This window comes from Magallana gigas, chromosome 2 (genome assembly GCF_963853765.1).
Source record: "Magallana gigas chromosome 2, xbMagGiga1.1, whole genome shotgun sequence".
Taxonomy (NCBI): Eukaryota; Metazoa; Mollusca; class Bivalvia; order Ostreida; family Ostreidae; genus Magallana; species Magallana gigas.
Window position 1 is genome coordinate 23,497,641 of NC_088854.1, and position 26,062 is coordinate 23,523,702.

At 33.2% G+C, this 26,062-nt stretch overlaps 2 protein-coding genes and 1 long non-coding RNA gene across 10 annotated transcripts; 1 reads left to right on the forward strand and 2 right to left on the reverse strand.

The window, feature by feature from the left end:
• Positions 1-69: 69 nt before the first annotated feature.
• On the reverse strand, positions 70-7,900 carry LOC105330291 (ankyrin repeat domain-containing protein 10). 6 transcript variants are annotated; one of them, XM_034443579.2, is made up of 6 exons: positions 7,562-7,899; positions 6,179-6,334; positions 5,666-5,757; positions 4,422-4,756; positions 3,543-3,709; positions 70-2,110 (listed from the first exon to the last, which is right to left on the reverse strand). In XM_034443579.2, exons 1-5 carry the CDS (start codon positions 7,760-7,762, stop codon positions 3,567-3,569), a joined length of 927 nt encoding a protein of 308 aa, XP_034299470.2. In that variant the 5' UTR covers positions 7,763-7,899; the 3' UTR covers positions 70-2,110; positions 3,543-3,566. The 6 variants fall into 6 exon arrangements, with proteins under 6 accessions (XP_034299470.2, XP_034299468.2, XP_034299467.2 ...); XM_034443577.2 differs by lacking the exon at positions 3,543-3,709 and adding an exon at positions 2,313-2,476 and having other exon boundaries at positions 7,562-7,898; XM_066075707.1 differs by lacking the exon at positions 70-2,110 and adding an exon at positions 2,319-2,476 and having other exon boundaries at positions 3,579-3,709.
• A 6,224-nt stretch (positions 7,901-14,124) lies between these two features.
• On the forward strand, positions 14,125-25,623 carry LOC105338694 (sorting nexin-25). Of its 3 annotated transcripts, XM_020071563.3 has the most exons (23): positions 14,125-14,264; positions 14,658-14,909; positions 15,312-15,472; positions 15,827-15,958; positions 16,213-16,388; positions 16,816-17,002; positions 17,211-17,281; positions 17,491-17,585; positions 17,737-17,850; positions 18,257-18,348; positions 18,649-18,688; positions 18,921-19,043; positions 19,158-19,308; positions 20,021-20,211; positions 20,442-20,582; positions 21,245-21,400; positions 21,509-21,616; positions 21,899-22,029; positions 23,270-23,332; positions 23,919-24,062; positions 24,294-24,475; positions 24,910-25,010; positions 25,272-25,623. In XM_020071563.3, exons 2-23 carry the CDS (start codon positions 14,685-14,687, stop codon positions 25,350-25,352), a joined length of 2,865 nt encoding a protein of 954 aa, XP_019927122.3. In that variant the 5' UTR covers positions 14,125-14,264; positions 14,658-14,684; the 3' UTR covers positions 25,353-25,623. The 3 variants fall into 3 exon arrangements, with proteins under 3 accessions (XP_019927122.3, XP_034299472.2, XP_019927123.3); XM_034443581.2 differs by lacking the exon at positions 24,910-25,010; XM_020071564.3 differs by lacking the exon at positions 23,270-23,332.
• LOC109620041 (uncharacterized) lies at positions 21,272-22,001 on the reverse strand. The gene is made up of 2 exons (XR_002200726.3): positions 21,861-22,001; positions 21,272-21,520 (listed from the first exon to the last, which is right to left on the reverse strand). It is a non-coding gene; the product is annotated as an uncharacterized lncRNA (long non-coding RNA).
• Positions 25,624-26,062: the final 439 nt, after the last annotated feature.

The following is a 26,062-nucleotide window of genomic DNA, read 5'->3' on the forward strand; positions in this document are numbered from 1 at the left end:
ACATCCAAAATAAATAAACTTTTTTCAATACATTTTTGACAATGTACAACTCATTTTTAAGATCTTAGGTCGGTGGTAAAATGTAAACATAAACTGTTAAGAAATACCAACTGAACACACAGCATTTTCTTCACTGTAAACTTGTAAAAATGTAAAGAATGATAAATATATTTTTACATGTTATGTTACACCTGTTAATACACAGCACCACTAACAAATGACATAACTCGGGACAGAAAAACCAACTCACTCACATCCATAACTTTGAGACAGATGCCATTGAAAATATTGCAAGAGAGTAATGTTTTAAATAATTGCAAAAAGAGAGATGGCAAGTCAGAACTTTTCAGATCATACATCAACCCAGCTATTTCATATGGGACCATTTCTATGGTAAAACAATTCATATGAGATTAAAACTAGTTCAAATACATATCATAATCAGAATAATATTTAAAATCAGATAAACAAAAGAAGCATTTTCACTGCTGTACAATGGTCTGAGATCCTTGCAAAACCAATAAATCATGGAATAAATTGTCTTTATAAATGTATGAAACTTTTAAAGTCCTTGTAAACCTAGCAAACTGCTCAGTCAAATTTTCTTCATAATAAAAACAACAATAAGGAGCCCATGTAAAACATTTTCAAATTAATTCAAATCAAACATTTTATAATAAATGGTAAAAGTAAATGAAAAATGTAAAGAGCATGACATGAACGACTTGTACTGTCATCTTATATAATAAGATGTAGGTGTACATGTATATTCAGTACATGTAAACCTTGGAGTAAACATGCCAAACAATAGCAAACTTATATTACAAGAAACAAAATCATATACATCAAACATACCCAAGTACCGAGACAGTTTTAAACTTGTGAACTCGGATAAATGCTTTAATTTATAAAATAATGATAAAACAAAATCAAATAAAATCCAAAGCATTCATAGTGTTTTCAAAAGAATATTTTTGAAATATTACAATAAGAATAAAGAGAGGAAATTTGCTAAAAGGGTATAAAAAAAAAAAGCATAATAACTGACACATGTATAAACAATTCATTAGATTGCAGATGATGTCTGGACTACATACCAAGGAGAAAACAGAATGAGTTAAATTAGATGAATGGGTAAATAGAGCTGTTCATTAAAAACTGCTGCCTGCAACTTCATCACTGAAGCAATGCAATAACAATATCAAAATTTTGTTCACACAATAAGAAGTCACATCACTGTCCACTCATATACCCAGAAGACAGTTTGCAATATTTAATGTTAAATTACTAAAATGTTGTTCAGCTTTTGAGATACCGCACTTTTCAAGACCAGAGAAAATTTTGAAAGGTCACAATGAATCATATTTTGTCCAAAATGCAGTATAAAACCAAAACAAAGCATGAAGGTGTAAAAAAAAAAAAAAAGGCATAGGAAAGGCCAATTTTCTTCATATTTTGGAAACAAAATTTGATCTACACAACATTTGATAAATATTTGTTCAAGGCTTGCTCAGAGAAATTTTTGCTGCAACCTTTCATCCCAAGTTTCTTTTATCCTACATTGCCATATATGCAACCCTTTTCCATTTTCAACTCAATCATCAAACAATATATTTTATGCAGAATGGAAAAAATAATTATTACTTCAATTTGATTCCTTTTTTACACTTAAATTATTTATGATGGTGGGTTTTTTTTGTTTTGTATTAACAAAACATTTATGTATCATAAGCACTAACATGAAAGTTAAACGAAAAGAGTAGACATTGTAAAACCATGAAAGTAAACAAAAACTTACACTGAAATAAAAATAATTTTTTAAAATAAAATATTTCAGAGATTCATCTTCACAACTTGTCATATGATCTTTAAAAGATTTAAAAATGAAAACTTTTAAATACACTACTCATTCAAAACTAAATGCAATTGTTCTTTCACGATCCATGGCAATCGCTGATAACCGAGTGAATGACGATGGAGTCGTAGCCTTGCTGGGCACAGACAGTTCTCTCATGCTCCTCAACACTCGTTCCATTCAGATGAGGAAAATAACAGTTATTGTTGACAAAGGTAGGATTCATCAAAGCTGAATGTGTAAAGGCTGTGCTGTCTGTAAAATAAATAAGCTTTTATTAAACTTCAATCCAACAAATTTTCATAAAGTTTGATTCATTTATACATTTATCCAAATGTTTGGGCAAACATTCCTGAAGAGTTTTCTCATAAACTAAATTTCTGCCTAGAAACATTTTTTTGGACTTTTTTTTTTTTTTTGTTCTTTCACTTTATAAAAATGACAGATTATTACTTACTTATATAAAGTGGGAATTTAAGCCCATACATTTGATAGGACCATTAGCATAAGATTTTCCAAATAGCTTTGAGCAGACCACTCCATTGTTGTTTTCTTGTATGTAAGCAAAATTGGAATTTTGAGCAGATGCTGTTTCAAAATTGTTTATTTCCCATAAAGTATCTAAAAAAGAAGCAATGAAATTCAAATAAAGTCACATTTAAGCAACAAGGCCTGCATGCAGTGAAATATTTAACATGCTTTTTCTTTTACTTTTTTTCCATCAAATATTCCAATTTCCATTAATACTATTCAATAATAAATATTGGGATAAAATTCAGAATGTAGTTAAAGAAAGTGAACAAAACAGCAGGTTTGTAAGTTAAAGAAAAGGAAAGAGTTTTCATTATGTGAATGATGTAAAACTTGTGACTAGTGAAAACTGTTGTATGTGTTTCCAAATACTAGTACATGTACTTAAATTCAGAGATCACTTAATGTCATAATTCTATACTCTTATAAAATTACATTCTTTGTTTACTGTCAGACACTAATAAGTATACAAATTGCACTGTAAAATAAGAAATATGGCAAATAAAATTTGTGAGTGCATGCTTTAGAGTTCACACAGTGAAAAAATTATAACTTTGTAAAGCATCCTTTTACGCCAGAAGCTCACAGTTCCCTTGGCAAATTGATATACATATGCAGACAATTTCTTTTACTTTGGATAATATCTTTAATAACCCAGATTTTAATGAATATTAAAAGGATTTGTTCATGTAATATTGTAAGAAAACAATAACATAAATCAAGATTCTAAAAAGTCAAGATAATAATTGGAGGAAAGATGTATAAAATTCTTTAAAATCTGAGAGTTGCAGGTCTTAGTACAAGACCTAAAGAGTCATGTATGATAGTGGGTGCAGGGTCAATAACAACTATCTTAAAATGAATGAAATTAGTGTGTATAGGAAGACTCTGTAAAAGCCCTCACTTAAAAAAATAATAATTCATTTACATAATTTCAAGTGAAATCTTCATTTTACTTCAGAAAAGCCATAAAATAGAGCTTAATAATTAAAATGTTAGTTCCAGTATACCCCGCTATCAGTGAAATGATTATTTTGTTTAAGCTTTCACAGGATACTTTACAATGTTAACAGACAGTACAGGCATGAAAACTCAAAACTCAAACTTCAGAAGCTCTCTACACATCTCCAGGTTGGCAAACGATGCATTCACTAACCTGATGACTGTTAAAAAGATCATTCTACACAAATACTTGGAAATCTGAGTTGGACACCATCTGAGGGCTGTCCTCGCGTTTGAGGGGCTCAGTGGACAGCGCCAATATGGCCTGATAGGAGACGATCACGTTATTTATGTCTGTGTCTAGCTCTTTTTGAGCTTGTACTGAAACAAAAGTGTAAAGAGGAAACATATCGTAGGCACTGTAACCTACTGACTGAAGAGACATGGTTTTGGTTTTTTATAAATACATGTATATAAATGCATGTAAAGAATGCAGTGTTTAATAAACTTGATGTATTTTGAAAATGTTCAGTCAGAGATTCTATTTGTCCGTACTGCATGTAGTGTATAATGTGGTATATTTTGAGAATGTCAGAGATTCTAGCTATTTGCATGTACTGCATGCGTTGTGCAACTTATTTTGAGATACTGATTGTTTGGTCAGATTCTATTTTGCTGTACTGAATATGTTGTGTAACTTAGTATATTTTGAGAATGTTTTGGTCAGAGATTCTATTTTTGGTTAATTTCTATCCATTGCAGATTATTCATTAATGTGAATGATCAAAAATGCATGCTCAAACAGATTTGATTATTATACTATTCTTTGAGCAAATACTGTATATATATATTGTACATATACTGTAAGTAATGCAACATTTAAAAGAAGAATTTTCAAACATAATAAAGACTGTTCAGATGTTACTACACATAAATTTTAGTTAAAGGATTACTAAAATACACTCAATTTTTATATGTGTGATTGTGTGTCTGTTGTATTTTGATTTTGTACCGGTAATTGAAAATGCTATGTTGCACAATAGCAAATGTAGGTACACAATCCCCATTAACATTTCCACACAATAATACATACCCCCTTTCCTCATTCGCTTGAAAGACTCTTCATCACAGCAATCGTCTCGCCCTCTCTTCATGCCTATCATAGGGCAGTCTCCAGCCATATCCATCTCAGTATCCACAGGACTGGGACCATCTACAAAATGGCCATTCTGAAATGGGATTTCGGCCACTTGCTGCTCCATTTGGCCTTGCACTAAGTGTGAGGGCTGCATAGTAACACACTGCTGCATTGTCTTCACTTGTTCCTGGCTCTGCAGTCTGGAAGCATTCTCAATGTACTGAGCACACTCCTGGTGACCGTTCTGTGCTGCAGCTTGACTAGGGGTACAGTGACTGTGATTGAGCAAACTGAAATCAAGCATAAGAAACACGTATGATCATAAAAATCAAATTGTATCTCTTTTAGCAACTACTGTGGTTTCATTAATATTCAAGGGTATCAATTTTCGTGGATAAAATAAAAATCACAGTTTCAAGGATAGGTAAATTCGTGGCCAATGACCCTATCAATACAAAATGTTAATAGAAATTGAACTTGATCATTTAATTTCGTGGATCAACTAAACAACAAAATCCACGAAAATTGGTATTCAACGAATATTGATGAAACCACAGTATACACTTTGAAAGAATCATTTATTGAAATATCTATGGACCTTTTAGAGTAATAAGGGACATTCTTATTTTTAATGTTGGACACTATATATATTTTGATCTCATATCTATGATGCTGCACCTGTGATCTTTGATATCGAAAAACAAATTCTTCTGCAAGTATAAGTCACACATGTTCACCAAATGTATATTTTATACCCCTTATTTGTATACAACTACACTATACAATTATAGCCTTTTGATGAGGTCAATACATGCATGTTTTATAGACCTGATGAGAGTATATCCGCCGAGGTCTAAGTGAAAAGGTTATAACTGTTTTATCATAATAAATCAAAAACTAATTCTCTTTAAGCTTATAACAGTAAAATATTTGGTTCATTATGTATAGGTGTTGATTTTGCTATTATGACAACACAATGTCGCACTTGCTAAAACCAGGATTTTGTCATGGAAATCTATTTTTGTATAGTGAGGTCTATAAATTTTCTAGTTTTAGTATAGTAGCGTCTATAACAGAATTTTTAGAACGATCACGTGACAGCAATAGACCAATATGCTTGGAAAAAATACGATATTATATTTTATTGAATTTTTTATGAATGTGTATGGAATGGTTACAGTAATAACTTTTATGCCTACCACAAACTTGCTCCCTGAGAGATCAGCAAGCTTACACACTCCATGTTTCCCCTTTTGGCAGCTTTATGTATTGGAGTATCTCCAAGGTAATCCTGATAAAAAAATATAATATTATATTTGAATTTCATTAAAGTGCAAATGTATTTTCCATGAATATAAACAAAATCAGCTGTTCTTCTACTCTCTGGAAATTTTTTTCTAATAAATCAGAAAATAGCCATATTTTCTTTTTCATTACTATACACTGTATCATATTGCCACTGATGAGAAATTATAAATTTTGACAAAAAGAAGTCAAATTTCGCTAAAATGAAAGCATATGTTTTCTGATGAGATCTTTATTATAATACATGTACATGCAATTATTAAAGAGTGGCATGTATTCTAGCTCCAAAGGGTAGACTTTTCACTACTGATTGCCTAATGCAAAGTTGCCCCTGTAGTTCTTATTACCCAATTTTCTCTTTATAATCTGCCAAACTAATATTCCAAAATTGAAACAGAGTACAATACCTGTCGATCTAGACTAGCCCCTGACTGGAGCAGCCACTGAGTGCAGTGAGGATGACCAGCACAAGAGGCCATGTGAAGGGGAGATTGTTGGAACTTTGAGGACGGACTGTCACAGCCATATTGTGACAGACAAGAAAGTTTCCTCAGACAAGCCAGCTAAGGGGAAGAGAAAAAAACAACAGTTATTGTCTCTCCCTGTGAGTTTACCTGTCGGTTCATGAGGGCATGATTGTCTAACAGCCAGGACAGACAGTGGCCCTTTCCTCCTTGAGCTGCTGTGTGGACCGGGGTAATGTTGGTTCGTTCAGTTGGGACATCACAGCATGCCCCCATCTGTACTAACTTGATCAGGCAGGATAGCTAAAAATGATAAGCTAGATGATGTGTGGAATGTTAACTGTCTAGTAATGAGGCAAATTTTTTACTACCATTCTGATCACACTTAATATCAAATGATTAATAAAAATGATTTCCAGGTAGACCTACAGTGTGTAAGAAAAAATCAACGAAATCTAAAAGACTGACAACAAATTAAACTTGTCATATTTTTTGTACAGTTTATTTTTAAGCTATAAGAATTTTATAAGTTTTATCAATTTTTTATTTAATTGAATTTTAGTGTAACTCCTTTATTTTCTTCCGTATTTCTTTTACAGCTAGGAAATTAAACAGCATTGTTAAGATTCAGCAAATAAGATTTATAAATTGTTTCTTACATATAAAGTCTGAATAAATAAATAACCCATGCGCGGATCTAGAGGGGGGGTCGGGGGGGTCCCGACCCCCCCTGGAAAATGAAAACTTATTAAATTTACATAGTAAAATTAACCTCCGACCCCCCCTGGCAAACACAATTATCCTTCGGACCCCCCCTGGAAAAATTTTCTGGATCCGCACATGTAACCCATAAAACTGTTCTTAATACATAATGTTATTGTAAAGAAAAATCACCCAACCAAAACCATATTTTTTTTCTGTTGAAAAAGAAACAAACCAGAGACATAAATAAAACATCAATCAAATGTCATGTAATGAGCTCATATATAGCTGTGCTGGGGTCTTTGACTTTCTCCACTCATAAAACATCATATTTTGTTGCCGCCAATACCTGATAATTAATGAGCTGTCTGGCAAACAGTCTTTGTTGTATAAAACCAACAAGATCGATTGGAATGAATTGCTAATGTTTTAATAACGTTTACACAATATACCTTATATAAATCTGCACCTTTTTGAATTGAATAAACAAATATACAATGCTTTCTAAAAATCCTCTTTTTGCTGAAAATCTTGGGTATCTATAAATAGCCTACACGTACGTTTTTCAAGCATTGTATTAAACCAACCGAAACTTATGTATTACAAATGAAAATCAAAAATAACCTTTCCAAAATTTGCAGCCCAGTGTAAGGGGGACCATCCAGTGAAACTGTCCTCCTCGTACAAGTCAACATTCCCGCTCGATAACAAAGCCGACAGCTTCTCCAAATCACCATCGCGGCATGCTTGGTGTAAAGGAAAACTTTGTTGAAACAGCTCTTCTGTTGACATAGACCATGAAGGCGATTCACTCTGATGCTCCATAACTTCAGCTGCTACAGTTGTCACTCAAGTAACGAAGCGAAAACTGCATGTAAACATTAGACTGATTTCACCGGCATGTCGGCTTTCTTTATTATTGTTTATAGAACATCCGGGCATCGACGCGTTCTTTGAAAGAAAATGCCCGGATGTTAAGATATATGATAATCAAAGTACTGAAAGAACTGTATGCCACAATTTCTACGAACATTATATGTATTGCTTTTACTTATTTTGCTAATTACATGCACCTACGTAGCCTTGTTTTTGACGGGAAAGAGGGAGGAGGCAACCTAAAGCAAAAAAACCAGAAAGATGGAAATTCTCAAATCCCGAAATCATGAAAATGGTGGGGGAGGGGGGGGGGGGGTAGGAAATTAGGATCGAGGTGCGCAGTATTCTTTTACGTTCAAATTCACTCTTACTTTTCCTTATTTTTTTAACTTCACTATAATTTCATTGCATGTATGTTTGTATAATTTAAGAAAACTGTATGCTGCAAAAAAAAAAAATTGAAGGGGGCACCCCCCCCCCCCGGCCCTTGGCCTCCTGATGCTACGTGTCTGAAATATATTTGGTATGGTTATTTACTATATTGGATGTTGAAAATTCAAAAGATATATTATATAAATTGTTTCATGCAAGATACGAGGCCTATTTATGGTATCTTTGCTATGTGGGTTTTAGAAGTTTTAATTTTTCGACCCCCGGGGGGGGGGGGGGGGGGGGGTCCGGGCCTCCTCCATCTCAAGATACGCGTATAGAAAGAGGGTGTGATTCTAACTAAATTTGAACATTGTCAGTGTATGTCCACCCGTATATTCTAAACGAAACAAATACACTGTAGTCGCCCTCTTTGTGATATGCTGCGATGAATTCAATGTAAAAAAAATTCCAAGGTATTTAAATACATGTTTTACCAACCCAAACAAAAAAGAAAAATTCTACGTGAAATTGCATACATAGCCTTTTTTAAGTATTTGATTACGATACGTATAATGCATAAAATATCGCGATATATAGAAAAAAAACATGCAGTCAATCCCGTCGGAAACTAATTAATGGATATAAATATTATAACAGCGACCGTATTCGGTAACATTTGAAGCATAACATTTTCCACATAAAATGCAAGTTTATGCAATTAAGTTTGTCACTGAATAAGTTATAACCACTCACTGATCAATTTAAAAAGAAGTAACTTTTAAAGCAGATTTGTGAAAAACAAAAACAATTAAGGGAAATACAACCGCTTGTGTATACATGTCTATATCCACACTTTTATGTAGAAAATATGCATATGTTAATTTAATTCATGAAATGAATGCCCTGTATTCAAATGCTAAATTGCAAATCAATCATAAAACTACTATATACATGTATGTGTAAATTAACACGATACTTTTAGAACCATTTTAACAAGAGCTTAGACTTTGGGTAGTTGTGTCAAACTGCATTGTGACGTAGGCCTGTCTATTTCATTGCTGGCATTACAGCTATGGCTCTTTGAAATCAACAAGTTTTGTCTAGCCTTTGAGCTAAGACTGCGCAATCGGTGTGTATTTCGCTTGAAACCAGCGTCATTTTTAAAGCGCTAAGCATAGCTGCAGCGCTTTTTTGTCGCCAGATTTCTAAACCTACTTCCACTTTCGTTTTCGCGTTTCCTATATACCCGCGGCCACCTACTGGCGGATGCTGGAGAAGTCGTATCATGGAGAAGTCGTACTCTGTAAAAATCATAACTATGCACTAGGGGAACTTAATTATCTTCAAGTTATCCTGCATGCAGATGCATTTGTTCCTCCAGTATTAAATTAACAATACGTTTCATTTAAATGTCATTATCATAATTATATCGGATACGGGTGCTCCAAAAGCCATGTCATAATGATTTATTTCGGGAAAAAATGGATGTTATATGCATTAAATTGTGTTTTATGTGTTTAGTAATAATTGGAATAATTGTACAATATCAAGGTTTTGAGTGTTTTTAAATGTAATGTGTTACAGTTATGAACACCATGTTTTATATAAAAATGTAGAATTTATATATATAAAATTTTTCAATTAACACCGGGCCCTTTTCACGATAATTTGTGCTGCTTTTTATAAACATTATTTTAGGCTTTGTTTCCTGTATGCAATATTTCAGAAATATTTTTCTTTCAATTTGCATTGATATGTAATTTTATAATTATCCAAAACCAATGATTTGATTATTATTTATGAAAAAAATAAAACTGTCGAGTTACTTGAAATACTACAGTAAATATATGTAATAATCTTTATAAAATGATACCAGCTTACCTCGTTTAATTTGCAAATATGATTTTATTAATGATTTAATTTATGTGCAGTATGGACAAATTACGCATTAATAAAAACACTTAGTAACAGTAAAAATGTGTAAGATTCAACATTGCTATGAATTAAATATAACTTTTAGATATTTAAATGAATTCGCTTATTATGTGATACCCATTATATTGGTATATATGAAATAAAACTTCTTGCCAATTTAATATTGCTTGATAACGTCGAAAATATACTAAAAGTTTTCTATCTGAGTTCAATTTTTCTAAAAGAACCCGTACCCTATTACATGGCTACGGGTTTTCTTTAATACGACCTCTGTTACGCTGGTGAAAACAGTTCCTCCATCCAATGGCAACTTCTCGGGCCTTTCCGGCAGACCTTGTATGTATTGCAGGTGTCACTACAGTATTAAAGTTTACTATATATCCCTACCATAAATGCGCATCTTTAGATACAAGTTAAAAATTCAAAACAAACTTCTGCGAAAATCTTTTTGATATTTTTTAAAACAACACTTCTTCTCCAATTTAGTATCAAAAACACAAGCAAGGCACGAGAGGTTTTTTTACGTCGAAGTTACACGTGTGCTTGAAAAGCACAAGACCACAAGCCAAGAACTTATCACCCCTCTTCCCATAAAAAACAACACACATCACAAAAAATGACCTAGCTCGCATTGTTTCAAAACGTGAATAGTCAGACATCTTACACATTATTTTTTTTCATCCATAAAAAGGTAGCCCCTGTTGCAGGCGGAAACGGCCCAAATTCGAAGGAGAATTCGGGAATGGTTTTGCCTCAGCTAGGTTTAGACGTGAACCTAGTACGGTGAAATACTGTTGTGACATCTGCATAGGCGTCCATGACAACATCCTTTTAATAAAACTTGTTAAAAACACGATACTTTTTACGTCTGATGAGATGTGAGCTAGACTTCATCAAATTCAATGATATACCCTAAAATATACCTCAGAAGAGACCGTCTAGTTGATGCTTAAATGAAAAGAAGCGACTCCATTTTGATATTCTAACATCAGGTAATGTGAATACATTAGGGGTCTTTGCATGGTGTATTGTAAAAAAAGGCTGGAAATATTGTTCAAATACCAAATCTTATATTTTGAAGAATAAGTAGCATTCCCTGCAAGGCAGATCTGTCTTTATTTTCTTCACAAGAAGCACGCACTCTGCAGCTCTGCTAAACAGTTGCGAAATCTGTTTAAAACTAACAAGCAATATCATTATAAAATTACTACAAATGATATCGATTTCCAGAAATTGCTAAAATTTTAAAATCAAGCATTTTTTCAACATGGCTTAAGGCAGATTGTTATACTGTAAATTGTAAATTTTGACTTTACAGTCAAATGGATAACCATTTATGCTTACATTTATTGCGAAATGCTTTTATTATGATTTTTTAAAAAGTCTGTCATCAGTATTTTGTTTTCATGTAACACGACAACATGCATTAATCATTAAAAAGAATTATGCATTCTATAACTGAGACAGATCCAAATTCTACATCATTTCTGAATTCTGAGTAAGTGCATTTTTCTCAATAACGAGCAATATGATTCTTTGCATGTATTTTCATATCAATCGATATATTTTTAACACTTTCTTCCCGACTTAGCGCTTTTCAGTACTTTCAGTACTTTGATTTAACTTGTTGTGACACAAGAAATGGATGGTTACATCGTACTGAAAGTCCAAAGTCGTGTTAAAATGGTTCTAAAAGACTAGCTGCAGAACTGTAGCTCTCCGGGAAAAAAATATTGACAGACCGGTCTGTCAATATTTTTTTTCCCCGGAGAGCTACAGTTCTGCAGCTACTAAAAGACATAATATATACTTCAGGCACCTCTACCGCCAAAGTTTTGGGTAAATTGTTCTAGTAAAGCACTGCTCTAGATAGTGACTTAGAAGTCTAAGAAAGTACTTAAGTTCTACTTAAGCACTGTCTTAGACTAATTACCCTTTATATTACGAGCCCAGCAACTCCATAACAACGTATTAAAAAATATATATATAAACTCAGACTTCACTGATATATACATGTATGCTGTTTATTTTCAATAAAAAAAATCAACAGAACATAAAGAAATATATATAACTTTTAAAGTTAAGTAAAGGCCGTCTCAAAGCAAAAAGGAAGTTAAAAAAATATGATTTTAGTTTATTGTGATGAAATATATGCATATAATTTCGAACCTTAATTTTGAAAAATTTCCGGACCCCCCCCCCCCCCCCCCCAAAAAAAAAGGAAAAAAAAGAAAAAAGAAAGATATTCCATCCCCCATAAATCTTCACCTCCTTCAAATTGACTTCTTTATCCGCGACATAAATGATGAACAATGAAACAGGGGTATAGACTATGTATAATTCCCTTGTCAGCTTGGAATAATGCTATAATTATGTTTTGTGCGAAACTGTAGTTTAATTAAACTATGTTTAACATTGTATTGCTGTTGAAAATTGTAAAAAAAAAAAAATTATTGGGAAAATATGAAACAGGTGAGAAAATTGAAATCCATATCTATAACAACAAGAAACAAAAGAGAAATGAAACTGAGAAGCAGTTGGATCAAATTGTCTCCGAGAGCAAATGACTGTTTATATAGGGTGGGACAAGTCTATTGGATGTTGCTGACTCCTGCTACACTTACCCTAATGGTCGCATCGTAAAATATATGTCTGAAACAGTTATGCTTAAACAGGGTACTATTATATAAATAGTGCCTGTTTGGGAGGGTAACAGTTGAAATTGACACCCCGAGAAAACCATTGTCAACCGACGCGAAGCGGAGGTTGACAATGGTTTTCGAGGGGTGTCAATTTCAACTGTTATCCTCCCAAACAGGCACTATTTATTTTGTTATACTGAATGTCTTTTTTAAAATTTTTAAGAAAATTTTACTGCTTTTATATAGGAATAACGTGAATTCTACAGCGAACCGTACGCGCATAATTTTCGCGCATGTAACATTTTTTAATGTTACCCGTTGCCAAGTGCGTTGCTAACGCTGAGGGTAATAGTAAATATTATTAACTGCGTCTTAACCAATCAGACTTCAGTATTTAACATGAAAGTATAACAAATATACTTTCACAACTGGCGCACGAGCACTTTACAACACTTTGCGATCGTTATGTTTTAGCTTCGCAGTTCGCACGAGCTATCGCATATATACTTTGCACGAGTTCTCGCATTCGTTGCATCCGTGTTAGGGGTCGCATCAAGTCTCCTCAAAATAGTGGACATGCACACATTTCAGACGCGACCGAGTGCGATCCATATTATCGAAATGCAACGCACAAACATGTATACGAACACCTTACATTGTTTTGTTTACTCTTAAGAGTGATGCACGATTTTTTAAGGTCGTAAGATGAAAAATCTTGACAATTCAAAAAAAGGGAGATTCTCCATTCTCCAATCATAAAAATCCTAATCCCCATTATTTTTACGCAGTCGCTCCCAAAAAGAAATTAGTTGGGAAGGGGAGGGTTCCACTATAAATCAATTTGATGATTGCAACAAGAACAAGAGATTCGTTAGAGTTTATTTGATCAGAAGACTAAAAGTATATTAAGTTTCAGTATAATTTTACGCTGGCCAAATAGTAGATGTTCAGTTTTGTGGGGTCCCCCCCCCCCCCCCCCCCCGTTTAATAGATTTTACTATGCATGTAGGTAAATGAAAGTTATTGAATTTGAAAAAGAACTAAATGAACCATCCACTTTTTGCCAAGAGCAAAAATGATATTGAAACTTATTTTTAAAAATTGTAATGGAAAGAATTTTATGTAATTGTAATTTAATGCATTACATTTCAAAGTAATTGACCCCAGGTCCGATATAGGTTTATGATAAATTTTATGAAGCCCATTACACGTGGAGATTCCCCCGGTTTACTACTAATGGTTTACAACAGCATATTACCCGAAAAGTGGTTATGTATAAATATTGGCTGCAAATTCCTGCAAGCCACTTGATATTTGTTCGATACTTCGGGCTTGGAATTCAAATGCTAACTAATCGGGCTTGGGATTTCATATAAGACGATTTCTGAGTTCGAACCGAAACCATTAACCATCTATCCTGATTTTCTGTGATTAAAACAATTCAAAAACGAAGATTCGACATGCTGTTAAATATGCACGAATGTCGTTCTGCAGACGTTTATGTAAGGAAGTCATTTTATTTATGTCTGTGATTTAACAGTTTAAGAGACCCTTGAAGTCAGCTGTGCATCATATCATCATCATGATCATCATTCTAATATTGTCTAATTCTTACCGTCCACGTATATTTTCCTGCTATCACTAAATTTAAAGTTTGCATGTGTGAATACTGGGCGCTATATAGCTTAGGTAGCGGGGCACCTGACTAGAGACTCGGGGTATCTGGGTTTGAATACCTGTCTGGTCCGTCATTACTCCTCCCAACCCTTTATACATGTTAATTATAATGAAAAGAATTTCACATGGTTCATATACCGGTATTTGGCAAGATATAGAATTTGCCCTAGGTCAGCATGTTCAGATTCCAAAAATTAATTGGAGTTAATTTTTTACAGGCATAAAGGAAAGGAAGAACAAGGAAAATGAAACCAACACACCAAGTTTTAGTAGGTTGTGGAGTGGTTGTCTTTGCTGTGGGTTACTACTATCAGCTGATTGGAACAGTCCTTTCTCTGCTGGTACAGATTGTTATTGCTGGATTGGCAGTGTATCTAGGGGTGTCATGGTCTCTAGTTCAAGGCAAAATGTACAAACCAGCAGCTCAGCCAAGGGAATCAAAGATGGCACAAGAACTCATAAAACAAATGGTAAAAAATGTCCCAAATATTTATCCAATTCCTATTTTTATTGTACTTTGTTAATTTTATTGCAATATTTGACATGTTTACACTTCTTTAAACTTTTCATTTAATATTTCACAATGACAATTGCCAAAAGACTATCAATTTGCATAATGTGATGTTTTAATATCTGTGTGTTATATTCATTCAATTTAATAATCCTTCCTTTTTAAAAGCAAAAATCAAACGCAATTAAAGATGAATAGTTTGATATTTTTAATAAATACATGTATCTCTTTAAAAAACACCAAAAACAACAATTTAAAGATAAAGCTATATCTCAGACTACCATAACTGTTGAATTAACCATATGCTATACAACACCATCTGTAATTAAAACAAATTTCTTGCTTTTTTTGTTTGATACAGGAAAAGCGTTATGAGAAAAAGTCTGATATGAAAAAGGTTGTGATTACCAGAAATGTAGATAGTGCCCTACAGGAAGTCTTGGATCTCACCATCAGGGACCATATCTTGTCATGGTACTCGGACCTCTCCAAGGACCAGGAGGCATTTCTGAGTTCCCTCAGGTAAAGTATTTTTTCCAATTTTTGTTTAGTTTACCTGAAACTTTGAAGACTTATCATGTTTATACATGTATATATAAATTTTTACCTATGGTTACAAAACTGTGTTTTTTTTCTTCTATGGTTTTAACAAACTCTAGTAAATAATTTTATCAATGTGTGTTGTTATTTTGACTATACAGTAGATAACAGGTAATGTTAGATGTGGAATACCGGTAAAATGCATTTTTAATTTCATACTTTTTCTTAAACATATATGACAGTACCTTTCTACATGCATTGTGTTAATATTTGAACATTAAACCTAATCAATAATATAAACTAGTTTTAACATCTACTCTGCATATTCTGTTGCAGATGTGACATGTGGCATATGATTGATGCTCTGACAAACCGTTTAAGAAGGATAGACAAAATGAGGTTAATTTCAAAGGATGTGGTGCTGATTATACACAAACATTTCCAGGAGGTCAGAGAATACAGGAGAAGGCAAGGCTTCAAAGATCTATGAAAAATCTCCTCTCTTTTTTCTGTCTGCTTTTATAAAAAAGTGATATATACAGATTTTAAAAAAAACCTGACCAAATCTCCATGGTTGAACTCTTCAAAACACCTATAGAATAATCATGTACCAGTAGCTGGATTGTAAAAGTAAACACATAGCATTTAACTTTGAAAAGGTTGAATAGTTGAACATCTGTTTCAAATATAACACAGTAATTTACATGTATTTGTGTATTTAGGGAAGATGACAAAATAGCCAAAAAATTCATTCTGCAGCCTTGGCTGGAGAACAGTGAGACAGAGACCGAGTTTCTGAGGAAGGTTTGTGAGACACTGTTGATAGCTCTTCTACCTAAGGAGTATGCTAATTGCCACACGCTGAGGCGGCTACTCAGGGAGATCCTCACCTCGGCAGGTAAGATACAGTTCCAGACTTTGAAGTTCTGAGCTATGATAGTTATGGTAGAGTTCTGAGATCATTTTTATTTATCTGTATACACATTTACAGTAAAACACGCTTATAATGAAGTGTCAGGGATGGACAATTTTGGTTCATTATTTGCATAATTTGTTATATTTGTCAAGTTTTTAACATGTGATAAAGTCAGAGGGAGTGAAAATCAGTTCGCTGTAAGTGTCAATTCATTCTATGCTCGTTTGCTATAACTCTGTTTTACTGTAGTAATTTACATGTAGACAGTGCGTTTTCAAAATCCCACAAACACCTAGCTGATCTCTATAAATCTTTGTAATTGTACAGGTACATGCACATATTATTGGTAAAGAATTGAACATTGGTTACAAATGAATTTAAATTTCAAAAGAACATTTGATCTTTACAGTTTTGAAGCCATCAGTAGATATGTTGTGTGACCCTGACTACATCAATCAAAAGCTGATAAACTACATAGACTATAGACGTCAGCTGTCAGAGGACACACGTAAGAAGTACACATATGCAGCCACCTACGAACAGTTTGTAAAACTCATAGACAAGTGTGAAGACCTTGAGGCCTTGAAGCAAATCAGGTGACTTACATAAAAAAATCATCAGTTGATTTTTTTCAAATGAAAAAAGACTGGTAACTTAATAATCTTTGCTTTTCGTATTTGATCAAAATAATACTTTTGGATCTTCACTTGAGAATTATGCAATACAGATTCTGCTGAAACTGAATATTTCATATGTCAACTATAGTACACTTTTGGTATAGTGTATATTTTTATGTATTTGTAGATACAATATCATGACAGAAATCATCCATGCTACAACCATTCAGAACCTCAAGCAAGAGCAGAACATTCCAGGTATTTCATTACATGATATGGCCTTTGCATATTAAGTTTCTATTCATCTATCCATCTTTTAGTCATTCTTTTATTATGACATAGAAATTTCCCGAAACTTTTATTGGCAGTGGTTTGAAAGTAAATTTTATGTGAAACACTCATTTCAAATCTAAGTTTTGATCAATGCATATATATTCAGTTATGTACATATCTCATTTATTTTAAAGATAAACCTTTAAAACCCGGTGAAAAGGGACCATCCCGAGGTATGGGCAAAGGAGACTTACTAAAAGCAAGGAATCTGAAAAGATATATCAATCAGGTATTTCTGAACTATGATATAAAAATGGTAACATTGATGTGCATTAAAAATTTTGCTTACCATGTTAAAAACTTTATAATATGTGTAGATCATTATTTGTCATGTAATGAAACTAAAAAAATGTATGGCTTTAGTTTCCATTTTTGTTCAGCTTACTATTGCAAAAGTGCACAGTGAAAAGAGAATCCATTCTCTTGGTGGAATAGATTACAAGAGCTATGAAACAACAGAAGACTCTGAAAAATCGGGGGCTCCAAGTGCCAAGGTCAGCATTTATTTAATGCAACTGGAGCATTGTTTTTTGTTTGTCATGAAACATGGTATGTAACTTATTCTCATATCAACCATTTTATCATTTCATTCAATTCTATGAAATAAATGATTACATAATGTTTATTGTGCTTAATGGAATTCATGCCCTATCATCATTAATTGATGTATATCCTCTCCTTTGAATTAATTATAGATCCTCTCCCTTTAATAAATTGTAGATCCTCTCTTTTGAATAAATTGTAGATCCTCTCCCTTGAATACCAGTAATTTGTAGATCCTCCCCCTTGAATAAATTGTAGATCCTTTTCTTTGAACTTATTGTAGATCATCTCCTTTGAATTTATTGTAGATCCTCTCCTTTGAATTTATTCTAGATCCTCACCTTTTAACTATTGTAGATCCTCTCCTTTGAGGAAGTGATGGAGTCAGCTGATGCAAGGATGGAGTTTTACAAGTTTTTAGAAAAAGATGACAACCAGTCCTTACTAGGGTAAATCATTGATACTCATACATGTACTTTTATAATTCTCTTCGATATAAATGTATGTATATCCTTGTACTAGTTAGCTTTGAAAGATCTATATCTGCCTGATTTCATAAAGAAAAACAAAACTTAAAAAGCATTTTAGATTTATAATTATTTCAAATTAATTATTAAAAAGAAGATGTACTTAAGATGTATCAGATATATTGTAAAGATGATCGTAAACTTTCCTGTGTTGATAAGTAGTCTTGCAGTTTTTCTTTATTGTTAACATGTTTTTAACTCAATGTTTGAAAATTTCCTTAGGTATTGCACAGATGTTGAAAGAATCCAAAATGCAGAGAAGGTAAATTGTCAATTGATAACTTCAGATCTCTATAATAACTTGCTTCAAAGTTTGACATTTTGATTTTTAAAGGGATGCTGATGCACATATAGATAAATGAAGATAAAGTACAAATCTGACTTGTGTAAAAGTTGTCATGTCATTTCATAATTAAGAATTAAAGTAGGTAAGAATTGACTTTTTATATTCAGTTTGACTTACTGTGTTTGTGTGTTTGTGACTTTTTTTTCAGAGGAAACAATACCAGTTAGGGAAGGAGATCTTTGACAAGTACATTGCCAGTAGTACAAGTGCAGTCAAGTTGGAGAGAGGACTTGTGAGGGAAATGGAATCTTTCTTGCTAGGTAACTCTGCGGTAAGTTAACAACGTCAATCTACAGGTATATACATGTATCTGTAACAACTTTGTGATCTCTTAAAACTTGAGTCTTCAGTTTTAAAAATGAAATTACATTTACTGATGTGATAGGGTCCTGAAGCCTTTGAGATGGGACAGAGGGCAGTTTTGGATCTTTTGAAGAAACAGTATTATCCCTCATTCCTTGTCAGTGATACTTACCAGAAGTATATACAATCCTTAGAACTGGAAAATCCCTCAGCAGCCTCAGATCAAAGGAGAGGTATATACCATGTTACTCCTATGCTACTTTAGATTCCTTATTTTATGTTGTTATACTTTCATGTTAAATACTGAAATCTGATTGGTTAAGACGCAGTTCATAATCTGTTCTATTACCCTCAGCATTAGCAACGCACTTAGCAACGGTAACATTACAAATTGTAACATGCGCGCAAATTATGCGCGTACAGTTCGCTGTAGAATTCATGTTATTCCTATATAAAAGCAGTAAAATTTTCTTAAAAATTAAGACATTCAGTATAACAAAATAAATAGTGCCTGTTTGGGAGGATAACAGTTGAAATTGACACCCCTCGAAAACCATTGTCAACCTCCGCTTCGTGTCGGTTGACAATGGTTTTCTCGGGGTGTCAATTTCAACTGTTACCCTCCCAAACAGGCACTATTTATATACTAGTACCCTCGGTACTTTATACATGTACTTCAATACCCCCAATTTCTATCATATTGCAATAATTTATTATAGCAAACACCAAGTTTTCATACAATTTTATGTAGTTTACAACTGTTCAAATATAAAAGTGAGATTTTAAAATCTACGAGGTTTAAGTTTTATGTACTTAATAACTCTGTCTGTTTAATTAAGGATATACAGTTCATGGATTTGGTGAAATTAATTCACCGATGAGTCTTTCATTCATGTACTTTAATACAAATTCACAAATATTATCCAATGCTTCACACCTTTACAGAGGGGCCGTTTTTCCAGCCTGACAGTGATGATGAAGAGGAATACATGGACTTTAACTGTGATGACAGTGTTATCTTTAAGGACCAATCTTACTTCGCTGATCAGAAGATGGAAATACTAGACGAAAAAATTCAGAACAAGTCACATGCCCTCAAAGCCATCAGGGAGTCCCGTACAGTGGAGGACTCAAAAGTAGGTCTTGGAGAATATAACTCTGGTTTACTGTGCATAATGCTATTATTTCCATTTGAAAATGCATTGGAGAAAATGAAATATATGTAGTCTTATTTACCGGTAATCTCTTTTTTACCTGTGTTTTTGCAATTTAAAGAAATATTTCAGAATGATTTTGATATTTGTACAATGTACTGGTATTTGGAAATTCTACAAGTCTCATATGTTTACCTGTTTTTGCAAATCAGGCACAGAAGATAGAGAGAGACCTTGAGAGAGAATTGGATGCATTGGTTCAGCTAAGAAGGAATTTAGAGATCCACATCTTGAGAACACAGAACTGGTGTGAGAACCAGGGGTCATGGAGGGTGGCAGTGTATGAAGCGGAGGTCAGTGTGGAGCATTGGTGATGTGGTGTTAGATGTGGGGGTTATATTGTATGAAATGAGAGCATTATAGTGTGAAACATTAGTCTTCAGTCATTATGTAATCATCCATGTAGTTGTATAAAACATGCATTGAAAAAAAAACATCAGGTCATGATTTTTTATGAAACAATCAAGATATTAAAACATATTACTGGTATTCAAACTTTTTAAATTCTGTCGAAATGCCCAGCATCTTGAACAAGTTTTAATGTTTAGCATTTGGAAACAAAAAACAAAGATGTAATTGTTGAAATGCATGTAAAAAAAAAAGCATACATGCACAAAAACTATCAATTTACAATAATTATATTCTTTGAGTCAATTACATGTGTATGAAATATAGGAAAATATAGGAAGAAACTGTATTTTTCATGAAGTACAATATGTAAAATTTAAACTACATATATATACTGTATATCATATATATACATTGTCAATAATGTTCATGTACATACATGTATATCAGAGATTCTAGAACTTGTATTCAACATGAACTTAAAATACATGTACTGTTTCACTCGAGATCCTCTGGCTTTTCTGATCAATATGACTACATGTATGTATGCACATAAATTTCACAATGCTTTGTTTTCAGTCCATTAAATTTGCTTTATGTCACACAGATTCAAGAGGTAGAGGACAAGAGAATACCTACATTTGTTTTAATTGTGCACCTCGCAGGGAAGGAAAAGTCCCATAATCTTCAGCAAAGTACGGAGGGCTGGCTGGTCACCAGAACTATCCCAGAATTCAACAGACTGCACGAGCAACTCATTGAGGTGAGTGCATCATACCAATATACTGTGGAACACTTTTAGGTGGTTCCAAAGCATGTTGAAGGGTTAATTATTCCATTAATAATTGTGGCCAAATGTATTGTTTTACAGATTGACCCATTGCTAAAAAAGAAAGAAATGCCGTCTGTGAGAAGATTCACCACTTTGGATGAGAAATTCCTGGATGACTGTAAAAGAATGCTAAATGACTATCTTACTGTAAGTGAGCAAGCAAATGTACAGAAAAATCATATAAGTTTCATTTTCAAATGAGAGGGTGATGGTGTGAAGAATTAAATATTTTGTTGTAACAGTAGGCCTTTACGGTATATTTTATAATAAAAAATTGTTATAATTACCAGCCAGGATGAGAGAAAGTGGTGTTTATGTCATTCGATTTAAATACTGGTACATGTATCGGTAATATGTTAAAATTAAGGCTTTGTTGCATGGAGTTGTATACCTCTACATTTATATCCCTATGGGTCCTTTTCTTGAAAGATCATCATGGAGGATGCAGTTTTGGCTCAGTGTGAAGCCTTGTATGGATTCCTTACCCCTAATCCAGAGTTTTTCCTTCAAAGAAAACAGGAGAAGAAAAAAGAGTTCTTTTTAACATCCATAATCAAAAGGTCAGGAATTTATAAACATTAACATTGTAGATGAATTTCATGATTTTTCTTTTAATCTACTTACATGTAATATCCTACCAGGTTTAATACACCCATCATTTGACTTTGACAGGCTATAGATAATAGTTGGGGCTTTTCAGTTATTGTGTCATTTAGCATTTATGATTTTTATGTCAGGGTCATATATTTTGAATTTTGAGGCCCAAGATCATCAAAATTAGTTGATTTACCTGAAGAAAGATGTGTCACAGGTAAACTAGAAGTAGATAATCACTATGGCTTCATGTTGGAAAATTTTGATTATGAAGACAAATCTTTTGCATTTTTTTAGCCTATTGATGCCGTTATGCGTTGTGTGTATGGGGGAGGGGTGGTATATGTGTTGCAATCTAAAAGTATAGGTCAGTGGTCTCATTTTGAAATACCATTGATACTCTTAATCAATTTGTTTCAGGGAGTATCTAAAATTCTTTCTCACAAATGACTTCTTTGGGTATGCTAATATTGATATATATGTACATCTTGTACAGGTAGTTCCAGATGGGTGTATTATGTACCTAGACTGTGCACTTTATCACTATAACTTGTAATAGATCATTTAAAAGAACACTCTGAACATACTGATAATGGACATTTTGTACTTTTGACACCTACCTCTTTCAATGTTGAATTTATCAAATTTTTTTACAGCATAATGCTATATACGTATTCATACGTCATGGATATGTATTTCTTTTTCTTCTCTGTCTTTTCAACTTTATGTATTTGATGCATTAAGTAACATACTAAAAAGGAGTGGGATGATATACAGCAGGGGTACATACTGCCATTTCTTGCTAAAATACTGTAAAAAGTACATGCTATTCATTACTAATTTAAGTGCATAATTACAAAATCAATCAAAATTTTGACGATGAAATAGCAATAGAAATTGTAGCATGATTTGTGGACTGGATGTCAATGATTTTATCAAATTCTTTGCTTTATTTTTATTGTTTGCACTCGTATGTGAAACGGCATACACAGACCAACATGTGCCAGTGATGGTTTTTATGTATTTCATTGTTAAGACAAATAAATGGGTTCTACGATGTTTGATAATATTTGTTATATGATATAAAAATATAATATAGATGTATTGATATATTGAATCAATCAAGATATGTATCCTATATCGTCCACCATTTATACTAATATTCTTATAGCATGTGATATCAAAAGCCTTCTCCTTGTTCTATAGCATCGGCCAGATCAAGCAAGAGAATGTTGATGAACTGAAACTGGTTGAGGAGGAGGATGATGGGTAATGCAGCAGTTACTTGTTAATATTCATCCTTAGTGATTAGAGAGTTCAGAGTATACACGTTTTATATAAAATCTACCTGCCTAAACTGGGTGATTTTCAATGGGTAAGATGATAAGCTATTTTTCACCTGAGTTAAAGGCTGAAATGATCTTTTCTGATTAAATTTCTTCAGTGTCATTAGTTGAATGGTATTTTTTAAGTTTGTTTTAAATCATGACCCAAGAAAGAGAGGATAACTACTGTTGAAATTGTTGCGGAAACAAGTTAACATAGCAGATTATTTGTACCATGATTCGTGCAGATCAAAGAGGGGCTTCAGTCTCTGGGGAAGGTGGGGGTCACTCATTTAATATATATAATGTACCAGGTAGTCTGTATGATTAATACATGTACTAATCTTTCCTTGCCCATACTTTCTTTATATAATGCAGGGAGAATGGATTTTTCTTCTTTCTTTTTTCTTCTCTCCTTACATTACCAACAGATCTGTAATATATATCTAATAAAGACATAATTTACTGATCGATGCTTTTTTAAAAGTCAGTTACCTGGTAATCTTTTATTTGATTTATTTCTAATGCAGTTCTAAGCTGGACCGGAAAGACTCGACTGCAGAACCATTTTACAGACTGGTGGATGAGGTGTTTGAGTGTCATGGTATGTTTAAGTGGCTCCGGCGCAGCTTCATCATGTTCGTGGAAGTCACATTCGGAAGATCAATAAATAGGTACAGTGTGTCATATATTAAGTAATGACCATGTTTAATGGGGATATGAAAATTTAATTGTCTCCAAAATTAAGAATTTGATATACTTATTAACACGGTACTTGGTCAGTGCTTAATAAATGAAAGGGTCATTTATTGATACAATTTACATGTATTTTCTTCAATATATATTGAATAATAGCATTTTGAATTTTAAATCTGTAAAATTAGCATTTCAACCTTTGATTGCAGACAGCTTCGTGAGACAGTGGACTGGGTATTTTCTGAGAGTATGATTATATACTACATCTCCCTCTTTAAAAACTCCATGTGGCCCAACGGCAAGCTGGCAGAGTCACCTCCCCCGAAGACTGACAATCAGAAACTACAGACAAGGCTAGAGGCCAAGGAAAAATTCCTGAATAATATGCCAGGTAGGAAAATTGCCATTGATATTCAAACTTTAAAGGCTAATTGACTGTGAATGTATAATATTGTAGTAGGAAAGGAAGAATGAACTTACATGTACAAGTACAATCAAATTATATGGCTGGACCACAGGGGCCAAGCCCGTTTTAACATTAATTTCAATGTAACCATAAATAAAGATTTATGGTTATTTATGGTTACATTGAAATTAATGTTAAAACGGGCTTGGCCCCTGTGGGCTGGACAGGGAATTCAACCCTGGACCCCTGGAATGCTAGTCGGGAGCACAACCACTGAGCTACCCAAGCTGATATACACAGTCCACATAGCTCCAACTACTACAATATTTAAGAAGTTAAAAGATACTCTCTTCAGCTTATCTTTAGTGTTCATGTTTTGTTTTATTGTCGTAGATTGTTATTATTATGTATATGATCAGATGCAGTGAGAACACTTCTAGGAGAGGAAAACGGACGGAGAGGAGCTATTAAAATGTTTGAAGTTTTACAAGACACGAGACTTAACAAACATCTGTTCTATGTAAGCACGTTAACTACTTTAGTACTTATACTCATCAAGAAATAAGTTCTGTCTATCAAGGCAGTTAGTATCTTGGTTGTATGTACTTTAAAGAGTACCGTAGATTATTGATTTCTAATCTTTAGGAAATATTCAGATTTTAGAATTTTTATCCACTGCAGAGTTCAAAGTTTGCAGGGCTTGAAGTAATGATGAAACCCCTTTGATTTTAGGTGATATTTTCGTTTCTGCATATTTTATGATTTTTTTCTTTACATTTAGAACCTACTGGAGGTTTTCATGTTAGAAATTTGCCCAGAGCTGAGAGAGAATCCTGATTCTGTTGTGAAAGAGAGCTGCTAGTGCAAGAAATGGAGTCCAACTGATTCTGGTGTAAAGTTTTATGATTCTTTTTTTTTTTATCTAAAGAAGAAAAGTTGAATAATTACTTCCTTGAATGTCCATCTCAACATCGTACTAAAATGTTTGACCAAAGTCAAAACAGGCTTCACAATTGCTATATTTTGGGGTTGTGCAATAACTGTGGAAATGTATGAATAAATAAGATGAATATATATATATATATGTGCAATATTTATTTTGAGTTAATCAATAAAATGTATCTGACTATTAATGTTTTAATTGTTGATTTTTTCTCAAAACAAAAAAACAAAAAACAAAATTTAAATTTATTAAAACTTCGTAAAAATTAAGATAAAAATGTGCGACTTGACATTAGACATTTCCAGTTCGTAAAAGTAAACCTTTCAAATGCACAATCTAATTAAAATTAGACCTTTCATCTCGCTCTCTGTTATATATGGATACCGCTCGTGAGCGGTATCCATATATAACAGCGAGCGAGATGAAAGGTCTAATTTTAATTAGATTGTCAAATGCACAACTTGATATTTTGTTGGATTTAGGCCTTGTAAAGGTAAGAAACAAACGTTTTGAAGACATGGGGAGTTGGAAGGATGTCCAAAGTGAAAAATTGATGCGAGCAGGAGATTAAGTTCATCCCAATTTAATCAAAACAAGTAGCCGTCAGAGTCGAATTTTGGGCTATATTT

What these genes read in the sequence shown, in the direction of transcription:
- LOC105338694 (XM_020071563.3), top strand. Translation starts at nt 14,685, where the DNA reads ATGAAACCAACACACCAAGTTTTAGTAGGTTGTGGAGTGGTTGTCTTT. An exon ending in GGAGATCCTCACCTCGGCAG is followed by an intron (nt 16,389 to 16,815) that starts GTAAGATACAGT and finishes TGATCTTTACAG; the next exon opens with TTTTGAAGCCATCAGTAGAT. An exon ending in TTCGGAAGATCAATAAATAG is followed by an intron (nt 24,063 to 24,293) that starts GTACAGTGTGTC and finishes CTTTGATTGCAG; the next exon opens with ACAGCTTCGTGAGACAGTGG.
- LOC105330291 (XM_034443575.2), bottom strand. Translation starts at nt 7,762, where the DNA reads ATGGAGCATCAGAGTGAATCGCCTTCATGGTCTATGTCAACAGAAGAG. An exon ending in GGGCTAGTCTAGATCGACAG is followed by an intron (nt 5,758 to 6,178) that starts GTATTGTACTCT and finishes TTTTTTTATCAG; the next exon opens with GATTACCTTGGAGATACTCC. An exon ending in TCTCAGGGAGCAAGTTTGTG is followed by an intron (nt 4,757 to 5,665) that starts GTAGGCATAAAA and finishes GCTTGATTTCAG; the next exon opens with TTTGCTCAATCACAGTCACT.